Source organism: Macaca thibetana, chromosome 1 (assembly GCF_024542745.1).
Source record: "Macaca thibetana thibetana isolate TM-01 chromosome 1, ASM2454274v1, whole genome shotgun sequence".
Classification (NCBI taxonomy): domain Eukaryota; kingdom Metazoa; phylum Chordata; class Mammalia; order Primates; family Cercopithecidae; genus Macaca; species Macaca thibetana.
Window position 1 is genome coordinate 109397317 of NC_065578.1, and position 12979 is coordinate 109410295.

Consider the following 12979-nt stretch of genomic DNA (forward strand, 5'->3'; position numbering starts at 1 on the left):
TTCACCATATTGGTCAGGCTGGTCTCAAACTCCTGACGTTAGGTGATCCACCCCCCGTCGACCTCCCAAAGTACTGGGATTACAGGCATGAGCCACCGCACCCCGCCTTGACAGCTTTTTCTTTCCCTGAGCCTATACTAGTTGGTTCTTATACCCTATGAACCAATACAAAATGATTCCCAAGTGAAAAAAACAAGGTGCAGACTATATTATCATGCTACCTTTTGACTAAGGGAGGGAAAATAATATGTATTTGCTTCCCACACTCCTAAAAAGAAACATAAAAAAGATAAACCAGAAACCAGTGAAAATGGGGAGGGACACGCAGAGTATCGGGGCTAGGAATAGCATACCTTTTAAAGTTTTGAGACATGTAAATGTTTTATATGTCAAAATCAAAGAGAAGGCTGGGCGCGGTGGCTCAAGCCTGTAATCCCAGCACTTTGGGAGGCCGAGACGGGCGGATCACGAGGTCAGGAGATCCTTTTAAAGTTTACTAAAAATACAAAAAACTAGCCGGGCGAGGTGGCGGGCGCCTGTAGTCCCAGAGACAGGCAGGAGAATGGCCTAAAGGCGGAGCTGTTTTATGCATGTCAAAAGACTCCGTCTCAAAAAAAAAAAAAAAAAAAAAAAAAAAATCAAAGAGAAAAAAGGAAACCTTTAAGTTGCTTACAAACAAAAAGGAATGAACCCAAGTAAAATATAAAATCCAAAGCTAATATATCAAATTGATTACTCAGTCACCCAGAAAATAGTACTTTGACTATACATCTTTATGAAATATATTCTGAGGACGAAAAGAACTTCGATGAAACCTTGACACTTCACTCAGTAAATTTTGGTGCATAATATAATTAGTCTTGTCATTTTGAAACTATTTTATATGCATTATAGAATAAATCAAATAAGTAAACATTTATTAGAGATGACATACAAATAGTAAAACTTGTTTTAAAAAGTAATATTGAATCTGAAGTAGAAATATCAATATGAACTCATAAGTAAAAGGATTGATTTTTCTCTCTACCAAAAGAACCTAGGCGTAGAGGCATCTCTAATAGCAATTATCACACCTCTTACTCCAGATACTAGCTTCTAAATACTACCCCCTCCTAAAAGAAAGGCTCCTGAGAGAAATGGTTGAATCCGAGTTTGGAGAAGAGGAAGAATAAGGTGAGCCTGGTATATCTTCTTTTGTCAAAACGAGTGGAAGGACTGTAATGGAATCATGTCAAAAGGACAGAAGAGCCAGCTTGAAGGAGGCTCCCACTGGCCCAATTTGAGACAATATGAGTATTCAGTGCAATTAATGTGTAATTAAGTGTAATCTGTTAAATACATAAAAATCTGAATGACAAATGGAGAAGAGTTTTCTTTGCAAAAGAATGCCAGCTAATGTGAAAGGATTGATAGAAAAATACAAGTTGTGATTCTATAACCTTCCCAATATAATTGGTTCAGGCAAGGATTATTAACAGATGGTAAAGTCATTAGGGAATAGGATATTAACATGTTGAAAAAAAGTATCGCCCTACAAATTAACTTTTACTTGCAAAAGAGAAAATGTACCTTTCAAAGGAGAGATCTGATGGTCTCACTTTAACGAGGACTCAATCTTAGCATTGCTAATAGTGGAACAACCTGACATGTGCCTCCTAATAATGATGCTAGGTGAAATATACTACATAATCCAGGAAATTTTAACCTTTTTCTAATAAAACCTCAGAACTGAACTTCCAGTTTGTAGGAAGGAAACCCTCTGAAAAATTCAAAACATGAGTGATTTTATGAGACAATTAATCTGGGTTCCTCAAAGAAAAGCCAGTATCACAAGGGGCTGGGGGACATTGGAGAGACTGTTCTAGATTAGCAGAGGCTAACAGAACCTAACAACCAACTGCATTTAATGAACCTTGAATCCATGCTGGGTTGGCAGGGTTGAGGAGACTGTTGGGATATAAAAAATATTCTTGAGAAAATTAGGGAAATTTGAATATAATCTGGACAGTCTGGATATATGATGATATAGAATAATTGTTAATATTAAGTGTGATATGTCATCATGGTTCTGTAGGAGGATATTCTTATTCTTAGAAGATACATTCAGAACAATTTATTGGTAATGTTCATGTTTGCAACCTTTATTTTTACAGGACCATGTGAAAGTATGCATGTGTATGTGTGTATATATACAGAGAAAAAAACCTATTATGGAAAATGGAAAGATTCATTCTAGGTGGAGAGTACAGGTGTTTATTATACTATGCTTTTACATTTTTTGTATGCTGAAAATGATTGTAATAAAGTTGGAAAAGTAACCAGAAAGTACAACAGTGGTGCTAGCAAGTGAGGATGGAGGGTAGCAGGTGGGAGAGGAGACTTTAGTGTTATCACTAAAGTAGTGAATATGTTCCAGGAACCAGGATTTCTTCAGTCACCTGTACTGAGTTTTTTTAAAACCTAGAATTGATTATAATTCAATGTCGGGAGAAACAGAGATGACTGGCATGTGTTTATATACTATTGGTGGTGGGACTGAGGAAAAGAGAAATATGGACAGGTCAGGCAACTGGGTAGGTAGTAGATAGCTAAATAGATATTGAAACAGTCTAGATGTGTGTTACATTCTTTTGCAAATTGTGGTCAAAAGATTGGGAGGCCCTTTTCAGTCCTACTTATTGCCTTTTTTTTTAACCTCTTACTTTTACTTCTAGTTGACAGTCGCAGGCCTCGATCCTGCATATTGACTGGAGCACTTTGGGAGATAATAGTGAAGTGTTTTGTCTTATAGGAAGAGAGGGGAGTAGCTCACAAGGGTCAAACTACTCTTTGGCAGAGTTTTTCAAGCTGTATATTCCTTACCTTTTAAGTGACTCAGCAGTTTGGAGCCTGGTATTGCCTCACCTCTTCTTGCCGCCAGCATTGACAGAAGATCTAGTTGAGTCCTACTTTGAAAGGAGTATTGCTTCTGACTGTGGAATTCGATTCTAGCTGTGTGTGTATTATATCCTGTTACTGTTGAGACACAGAGGCGGGAGTTGGGGGGGAAGATATGTGCTGAGATTAGTCAGCCTGCCCTCCCTCTCCCCCCAGAAACTCAGGCCCCATCTGGGGAGACTGAGAACTTAAGAAACTTGAGACAGGGAAGGAGAGCAGGGAGCAGCCAAAACCTGCTGAGTCTCAGAAGACTGGTTTCTGCACGAGGGAATGGAAGAAGTGACTGGAGGTGGCTGTGGATTCAACTCTGGCCTGAGACTGATGCCCTTGAGATAAGTTGTTTTTCGGTGGGTGTGTCTGGGGGCATTGTGTTGGGAAGGGAATTCCTTTCTTGGGGAAACTTTTTTTTACTTGAGGTGAAAGGTATTCAGACGTGTGTATTTCTTGTACCAAGGAGTGGGTTTTTATTGATAACTGTTTCTTTGGGTTCATCTGAAATGGGAATCAGACTGGTAAATATCAAGAAAAACTGGGCAGGGTGGTATGGGCCTATAGTCCCAGCTGCTCAGGAGGTGAGAAGATTGTTTGAGCCCAGCAGTTTGCAGCCAGCCTGGCAAACATAGTGAGACCCTGTCTCTTTAAAAAGAGAGAGAGAGTAAGGAAGTAAAGGTGTTACACCTGTTTTGGCTGTCTGCCATATCCTCTTCCTTTCCTCTGAAAAAGAAGTGGGTGAGGGTAGAATCTGTAGAAGAAAGAATAATTTAACCAGAAAATATGTGTGAAAGAGGGATTAGAAAAGATGTAGGAATCTTGAAAAGTGTTCTAACACACTATGCTTAGTAATGATGAACTTGTTAAAATTTCTAGTTTTTTATTGTTACTTTTTTTTTTTGCTCAGTTGCTAAGAAATATGCCGACCATAATTTCTAAACAGAAAAATCTCTACACACAATATGCTAGGAGAGACAATGGGACAGAATATATAAATTTAGGAATGTCCCAGAGAATCAGTAGTGTACCAAAAGAGGGATACTAGCCTTTCAAATAATTCTCTGCAGTAAGAAAGACTGCTTTACTTACTTCTACGTTACACTTTCTTAATGATTTGTTTTCCTAGTAATTGCTGTTCATCTTTGAATCTAGTTCTTTACCCTTAGGAAGAAACCTTTCTGAGGAAATTAAAAGCTATTAGATTGGCATTTAAAATAACAAATTTGACAAGATGTCTAAGTTAAACCTAGGTTAAACAATATCCAGATAAGGCTATGAAGACTATAATATCTGGCATGTTCCTCATGGAGCAGTGAAATTCCATGCCAAAGCCACTTATGTTACTATACTGTGGGTCAAAACATGTCTACAGATTTTAAGGGACCATGTTTCCTTACATAGAACTTTCCTGGAGTAGCACTGGATACTTAGTTGGTGCCTAGCAAATGTGATGATTAAAGAATATAATGCACCACAGATATTATCCTGCCTGATCACCATTTCTTGGCTAAAATGTTGTGGTGGAATTCTGGTAGCTGTTAATTCTTTCTCACTCAGGAGATAGCAGGCAAAACTGGGTGGACCCTGGGAGGGAGTGTAGCTGGGCTCTTTAACTTCTAAGAATATAGGATGTGTGTTTGTGAAAGTAAACTCAGCTTCTAATGGTAAAAAATATATATCAATTATGATCAACTAAATGAATAGCATACAATTTTTCTTCTCTTGAGGTGTGTAACTTTTTTGGATTGTGTCTGCTACCCTTTTCTTGGTAAGGTCTGCACAATTCTTTCAGCTCACTTTGTCAGCAGACTTCCCACTAGGTAGTGGATATACCCCAAATTATTCGTTTGGTAGAGCTTTTCTTTACCATTCTCAGTATCAAATGGAAGAAAGTCAACCATTGTACCTGCTAAGCTATTTGAAGAGGTGCTTTAAATAGCATGTTAAACTGGCCTGATATTTAATTGGGTTTTTAAGACGCAGCAAGTAGACTTCTGTATTTGGGTGTGCTATTTGAAGAATGGGTCAATCTGACCTTCTAGCCTTTCATAAATATGCTCTTAGTGTAAGAATGGAACACTGGTGTGCTTGTTCAGTTGTGGGTAAGGCTGTTTATGAGGTGGTGAGTACTCAAGCATAACATCGTTCTTTAACATAAGACTTTTTACTTAAAGATACTTTCTGCGTTTCAACCACTGTATTTCCTTTCCATTCCTTCTCTTCCCAATCCTACTTTTTTTTTTAGGTGTAGTATTCCTTGTAGATGGTAGATTTGAAGAAAGATGAAAGCACAGCAATTAAGATTTAATGTTTGGGGGCCGGGCGCGGTGGCTCAAGCCTGTAATCCCAGCACTTTGGGAGGCCGAGACGGGCGGATCACGAGGTCAGGAGATCAAGACCATCCTGGCTAACACGGTGAAACCCCATCTCTACTAAAAAATACAAAAAACTAGCCGGGCGAGGTGGCGGCGCCTGTAGTCCCAGCTACTCGGGAGGCTGAGGCAGGAGAATGGCGTAAACCCGGGAGGCGGAGCTTGCAGTGAGCTGAGATCCAGCCACTGCACTCCAGCCTGGGCGACAGAGCGAGACTCCGTCTCAAAAAAAAAAAAAAAAAAAAAAAAAGATTTAATGTTTGGGGCCGGGCGCGGTGGCTCAAGCCTGTAATCCCAGCACTTTGGGAGGCCGAGACGGGCGGATCACGAGGTCAGGAGATCGAGACCATCCTGGCTAACACAGTGAAACCCCGTCTCTACTAAAAAATACAAAAAACGGCCGGGCGCGGTGGCTCAAGCCTGTAATGCCAGCACTTTGGGAGGCCGAGATGGGCGGATCACGAGGTCAGGAGATCGAGACCATCCTGGCTAACACGGTGAAACCCCGTCTCTACTAAGAAATACAAAAAATAGCCGGGCGAGGTGGCAGCGCCTGTAGTCCCAGCTACTCGGGAGGCTGAGGCTGGAGAATGGCGTGAACCCGGGAGGCGGAGCTTGCAGTGAGCTGAGATCCGGCCACTGCACTCCAGCCTGGGCTACAGAGCGAGACTCCGTCTCAAAAAAAAAAAAAAAAAAAATACAAAAAACTAGCCGGGCGAGGTGGCGGGCGCCTGTAGTCCCAGCTACTCGGGAGGCTGAGGCAGGAGAATGGCGTAAACCCGGGAGGCGGAGCTTGCAGTGAGCCGAGATCCGGCCACTGCTCTCCAGCCTGGGCGACAGAGCAAGACTCTGTCTCAAAAAAAAAAAAAAAAAAAGATTTAATGTTTGGAAGAAATTATGATGATAGGAATTAATAGAAACAGAACAACTTTGTAGTCTTTTCGTCTTACCCAGATTATCATATTTGCCTTAAATGCAGTGAGTCCAACCCAGTCAGAAGGCTGTTGTTGAGATCTGGAGAGAAAACTTGTGATATCCAAAAGTTGCTTTTGGCAGCAGTGTTTATATTTACAGTGTGAGGGTGAACAATGCTCCAGGAGGTAGTTCACCAAGAGAAGACAGAGCTACTAGCTGTGAAGATAACCAGTGGAGCTAACAGGTCTGGAGGAAACTGGCAGAGCAAATGTATTCCACAGCATCAATTGTAACACAGATTCTCTTCAGCATGTAATTTGGGGTGGAAGAGAAGACCTTGCTGGGACACCTTATAAGTGGTGAGAATGTCAAACAGCTGCAAGAATACGCAACCCATTCATCCTTGCCATGGCTTGAGTTAACATTCTACCCACTTCAAATATGGACCATATTCATTATTTGAGAGATGGGGAGGTAGGGGCACTGCACTGGTTAGTAAGCTGCTAAGCTGCTTGCAATACAGTCGAGTATTTTTAGATGGGAAAGATTTTGCTTAGCTTTAGGCTACTGATGAGCTGTATTAATATAAGGGGAAATTATGATTATTCAGTTTTTAAGTTGCTGAAGAAAAACATTTCTCTCTTGCCACAGCCACCTCTCTATCTAAAAAACTGCAAGCGTTATTGCAGTTCCCTCCCCCACCGTCACCCTTCATGTACCTGGCATCTGGGAACATGCCCAGAACCCTTTGAAAAAAGGCAAACAGAGGAAGGAATCAGCAGAGGGGAGAGCAGCTTCCGAATAGAATAGTCTGCATTATGCCGGCAGCAGGGAGGCTGGTGGAGGAAGGGCTGCCTCTGGAGAGTGTTAAGAGGGTTTGATGGTCTCGTGACTGTATTTTTTGCCATCACCAAAATAACAGCATATTGAATTGGAAGTCATTACCTTGGTCCTGGATTAATTTCTTCAGTGAAACTAGCTTTGCTGACAGCAGAAATCATGTGAACATGCAGTGAGGAATCCTATCTAGAAGGGCAAATGCTGACCTGTGGCCACCTCAATGAGTATTTTTTTTTTTTTTTTGAAAGATAGTTGTGCTTTTGATGTTTAAGCTATTTATCGTTAAAATTTTAGCACCTAAACTAAAAAAGCAGCTTTGGATGTATAAAGATATTTGTTTAGCTCCGGTGCAGTATATGTGGTTTGACTTGAGTCTTTATTTACTTTTTTATTTATCTTTGAAACTTGATTGATTTATTTTACACAAGAAAGTATTTTTTTCTTCCTTTCCTTTTTTGAATCCTAATTGTGTGGAAACATAAGAAAGGATTTTGAAAGGATCACTCCTTCTACAGATATTCATTGAATGCCTTCCCATATGTTTAAGACCCTGGGCTAAGTGCCAGCATAGGTAGCTCATTCCCTTCCATGCCTTTAGGATCTGTCCTTAGATTTAATTAAACAGGATCTGTCCTCTATCACCTCCTTATTTCACAGAGTAGGCTAAAGAAAAAAATTTGCCCAGCTGGATACTGAACTAGGATAAGTTTTAAATAGAAGTACCCTCAGGGTTTTATCTTAGGCCTACTACTGATAGTATCCATGGCTGTTACTACATGGCTGGTCTCTGCTTTCATTCTTGCTGTGAACCATGCTAGATAGCAAACACGTGAAGCCCCATGCTAGATAGAGGTCAGGAGATTGGCTGACAAAACACAAACCTGCCGGGCGAGGTGGCAGGCGCCTTCCCTTAATTACTGCGTGAACGTATTGCAGTGAGCTGAGATCCTGTGGAGCGAGACCCGTGCTAATTGCAAACACAAACCTGTGTTCCCTTAATTACTGTTTTACCAATTTGTTTATATTAGCTGCTTATGCCTAGGCTGCCCACTTAAACCTGATTCCTACACTGCAATCTGGTGCTCCCCTAGCTGAAGGGTACTTGTGAAAGAGGAGGTGAAGCTTTTGTAGCTGTAAACGAGTAGTTTACTGTTCCTGGCTTTAATTTAAAGTGGCTATACCCATGTTGCCAGTATTATACAGAGAAGATTTTAATCTGTAGTCATTTACACTTCCAGAGTATTTGCCAAAGACTTAGCTTAATGGATTCTCTATGGGAACCTTTTCAGATTTAGTTGGATTGTGGACAGAATCTCAGTTCACATTCTCAAACCATCCTGCTTATTTCAGGATGGTGAAGTTTATTTTATTTTGAAGAAAGGGTTTATCAGAGTTTAAACAGGAGTTCAGGAAGAAGGTTTAAACCATGTAATAAAAGTGTTACACACTTTATAAATCTATAAATAATATCAATTGCAAGCTATTTGCTATTGATTAGATCCAGTTTTCCAAGTATTCTTCAAAGAATTATCTAGTTCTGACTTCATTTAAGGAAGTTTGTTTGTTTGTTTTTGTTGTTGTTGTCGTTGTTGTTTGAGATGGAGTCTTGCTCTGTCACCCAGGCTGGAGTGCAGTGGCACGATCTCAGCTTACTGCAACCACCGCCTCCCGGGTTCAAGCAGTTCCCTGCCTCAGCCTCCCAAGTAGCTGGGATTACAGGTGCCTGCCACCAATCCCAGCTAATTTTTGTATTTTTAGTAGAGAAGGGGATTCACCATCTTGGCCAGGCTGGTCTCCATCTCCTGACCTCGTGATCTACCCGCCTTGACCTCCCAAAGTGCTGGGATTACAGGCGTGAGCCACCGCGCCTGGCCCATTTAAGGAAGTTTTTAATGCAAAGTTTACCAAGTCATTATTTTCTCCTTCCTTCAAATTAGTCCTAATGAGTTAGATTTTACTATAGTGTGTGTGGGTTTTTCAATTTATCTTTATAATTATATTCTGGTATTTTAAATTTTTACTAGGATAGAAGGTTCTGGAGATACTACATTGGCTTTGTGAAGTATAGACATATGGTTGGGCTCTGAGTATTGGCACCCTAATGCCCATCACCATTTCTAGTCATCTCTTTATAATTCTTTCAGAAAGCAAGACCATCGCCAACTTTAGGAATGTGCTACAAGAGAATATTCTGAAAACAAAAACCAAAAACCCCAGTAGCACTATGAGATTCTGTTTTCTGAAAGATTTGGGAAGAAGGGTAAAGAGTTTAATCTGTCAGGGTTATAAGAGGGAAAAAAAACTTGATGGAATGTGAGAAAGATTTGTAAAATTGGACAAATACTAAAAGAAGTTGGGTCTTAACCTTAGCCCCTCCTCCCAAATCCTGCAGAACCAATTGGGAGGAGACAGTGATTGACGTTTTGGGAGCCTCGGCCTTCCCCCATTTCTGGTGGGAAAGTTGCTGGCTTAGTAGGAGCCATGTGACAACACTGGCTTTTAGGAAAGGCAATGTATAACCTTACAAAAAGAAAACATTTCACTGATTTTCCGTACAAGTTTTCAACTGTTTGTTTTCCTTTTATATAGCAAATCCAGTTTGCTGATGACATGCAGGAGTTCACCAAATTCCCCACCAAAACTGGCCGAAGATCTTTGTCTCGCTCGATTTCACAGTCCTCCACTGACAGCTACAGTTCAGGTAGGTGTGAATGAACTCTATGTCCTCTCTAATCTCTCTTCCCTGTTTGCTACCAGTGTTGTTCACTTAGCAATCTGAAAATACCTCATGTTATGACTGCCCACCTTTGTGCTGAAAACTGTTAGTTAGTGGCTGGGCACTGGGAATGTTCTGCAGTCAGGCTAGTAGCTGGGGAAGCTTCTGTTGACTCGAGACTTTCTTCCCCCTGGCTGTCTATGTGTGTGGTCTGTGGCCAGTGGCCAGTTGGTAGGACTGGGCTAGTTCCCATTCCCACATTGATCCACCCGCATTTCAAAGGGAAGAAATCAATGCTATTTTGGCTGACAGAATTGGCCTTAAAAAAGAAGTGCATTTTGAAGCACGATTTCTTTGTATGAAATATATCCTGCCACCTATCTCTTTCTTTCTTGTCCCCAAGACTGCTTAGATTGTAACAAGAAAATTAATATCTAGGCTTCTTTTATTTATTGGGTTATTCCTTCTGTTGAAATATCCTCCCTGTTAGCCTCTGGAGTAGGAAAGATTCAGACTACTATAATGTGACTCCAGCTCTGTTTCTTTGTAGTTCTCTCCTCCTGTCTTAACTCTCTATAAATAAAGTCTTTTTCTGTTTCGTATTGTGTCCTTCCCAACTACAGAGTATGTATTAGAAAATTAGCATGGAAAAGAATATAGAATCTTGGCAGCTGAATATAGGAGAAAACATTAGGGACATCTAACGGGGCATCCAATACAACTTTGTTGTTGTTTAAGTGAAGACTCATTGTTAAACGATTAAGAGGTTACAGATTGCTATTAATGTCAGCAGAGATATTTGTACCAAAAACCATTCATTGTCCTTTGCCAGAATACCTTTTACATTGTATTACTTACATTAAGGATTAACATAAATGAAAAGCCATTATATGTGATCTTGGAGTGACAGATAAAAAGTGGTGTGTGACAAGCAGGCTAATTGTAGCCAAGAAAGAAGAAAAATTAATTGTGAAAAATTGAGTTATGAGAGGAAGAGAGGAAGAACGATAAAACGACTGAAGAAGGCTTTTAAAAAGTCTTCAAAGATCTTGATGGCCATGTTACAGAAATGTATTAGAGCCTTTTAAAAAGCTTAGTGATATGGTTAAATTGTCATCGTGGGGAAGATAAGCTTTAGTAGTATTTGTGTTAGCTGGACCGGAGGAGGACCTGTACATAGAAGTCAGTCCATGAGAGAGTCCAGATATACTAGAAACTGTGATGAGGAAAATACTCAATTCAGAGAGGAAAAAAGTGATTTGAGAGGTAAGGAATGATTGTTGTATATCCTCATGCATATCTGTCGGATAAGTGGTATTTTTGGCTTTTATGTGAAACCGCTTTTTAAGTTGGTCATTTTGACAGACTTTCCCAGGGCTATCAATAGAACCAGAGCTGCTTGCCTTTTGTGCCATTTATTTCTTTCTCTATTCCTTGAGCACAACTTAGTGTAAAATCCCTTGTAAGACTATCTAATCACTTTTGTCTATATCCATGGTTCTCAAAGCATGGTCCTCTGACTAGCAGCATCAGCAACACCTGGTAACTTGTTAGAAATACTACTTCTTAGGTGCCACCCCATACCTGCCAAATGGGAAACTGGCCATGGGGTCTAGCAATATATGTTTTAACAAACCTTCCATGTGATCCTGACAGATGCTTGAATTTGAGAACCAGTAATCTACAGAAATACCGTTCCTTATCTGCCCTAAATTGTTCTTCTGTTTTTGCCAGGTCTAGTTCCAATCCAGATGGGACCAGGTACCTCTATTATCTGGGATTACTATAGCTGGTACAGGTTTAGAATCAGTAGTCCCTTATCACAGGGACTAATGGCATAATATTGTTAGGGTGGGTGAAAGAGCTGCAACACGGAAGCATCCACAACATTTTCATTCATACCACCAATTAGAACCTAGAGGAGCAGAAGTGAGAGGGTTATAAAAGGTAACTCCAATTAAGAGTGTTCCCTTGACTTAAATGAAAGTCCCTTGGGGACTGCACTCTGTAGAGTTGGGGCCACTGAGGTTTTTCTATCCTTGTTTTTTTCTTTCCTGGCTCTAGCTGCATCCTACACAGATAGCTCTGATGATGAGGTTTCTCCCCGAGAGAAGCAGCAAACCAACTCCAAGGGCAGCAGCAATTTCTGTGTGAAGAACATCAAGCAGGCCGAATTTGGACGCCGGGAGATTGAGATTGCAGAGCAAGGTAAAGAAAGGGAGTGGTTTAGGGGACGAGAAACGACCCTCTTGTTGGCCATCAGAATCCACAAACAACTTAAGACTTGAAAGCTGACTTGAAAGTATACTGGGAAGAAAGTATTATGGACTTCCGGATAAACACTTCTCTCTCTATGGAACTTGAGTCTCAGGATTCTTGTTCTCTCTTCCTTCTGTTCTCAGCATGTGGTGATGACACACAGAGTAGTTTCTGTTTTCCTCCCCGCCCCACCCCACCACCGTATTCAAAGATCTACATGGCAGAATTGGCAAGTCCTAGATCACTACTTGGTAGTTGGTTATATGGGATCTTACTATAGCTGCCAATGCCAGAGACCCAGATTGCCCAGAAACAGCTGATGAGGAAGGGTTTTAAGCTAAGGATGTGGTGACCTAGCGTCTTGTTTGGTCCTGAGCACCCTCTGCTGGAGCAGAGTAAAAGTGACTGACAAACAGTTGAATCTTGGTTTCCCTACCCCAACCACTCCCAGTAAGGTCCTCTTTACTCTTGTATTGTTTACACATTGAAGGCATGTTCTTTACTGAAAGAGAATAGAGAAACCAAACAGACTGACAGGATACGGTAAGACAGCATAGAAAAACAGAAGTTAGTGATTTCAGCTGAGGGTACAGTCTTTCTGGTCTGATGATTTTATATATAGGGATCTGTTAGCCAGTGCCTTAACTACTTTCCTCTCTTCCCAAATGAATGATGAGATTTACCCTTCATTTTGATCAGTTTTAAGGATTTACTTCATTCTCTGTTCAGTCCTCTGTGTATAAAGCTGAAGCAGTAGAGGAAGAGAGAAACTCCAAGTGGTTGCATGACCGCTCTCCACTATTACTGTGCTGTTGAAGCTGCCAGTCATCATGAAAATAGGCTTAAAGTTTTTCTGTCTCATCTCACCGTATCTCAACAGATCCAGACCAGCCCTGGGGCAGGAACTGATGATACTGCTAGTGCAGACCTAGCTCAAATCCTCTGTTCT

At 40.9% G+C, this 12979-nt stretch overlaps 2 protein-coding genes across 3 annotated transcripts in view; both read left to right on the plus strand.

Annotated features, from left to right (window-relative positions):
* STRIP1 (striatin interacting protein 1) overlaps positions 1-12979 on the plus strand; it is a 272900-nt gene that overhangs the window by 216120 nt on the left and 43801 nt on the right. The gene's annotated exons all lie outside the window — the stretch shown is intronic.
* The window catches only part of AHCYL1 (adenosylhomocysteinase like 1), a 41854-nt gene that overhangs the window by 17095 nt on the left and 11780 nt on the right, over positions 1-12979 (plus strand). The window contains exons 1-3 of one of the 2 annotated variants that reach the window (XM_050746237.1): positions 955-3284; positions 9645-9756; positions 11836-11979. In XM_050746237.1, the coding sequence (XP_050602194.1) occupies positions 9666-9756; positions 11836-11979 (235 nt within the window). In that variant the 5' untranslated portion in view covers positions 955-3284; positions 9645-9665. Of the gene's footprint in view, positions 1-954; positions 3285-9644; positions 9757-11835; positions 11980-12979 lie in introns of those variants that run through there. The other variant, XM_050746227.1, reaches the window with a different exon arrangement.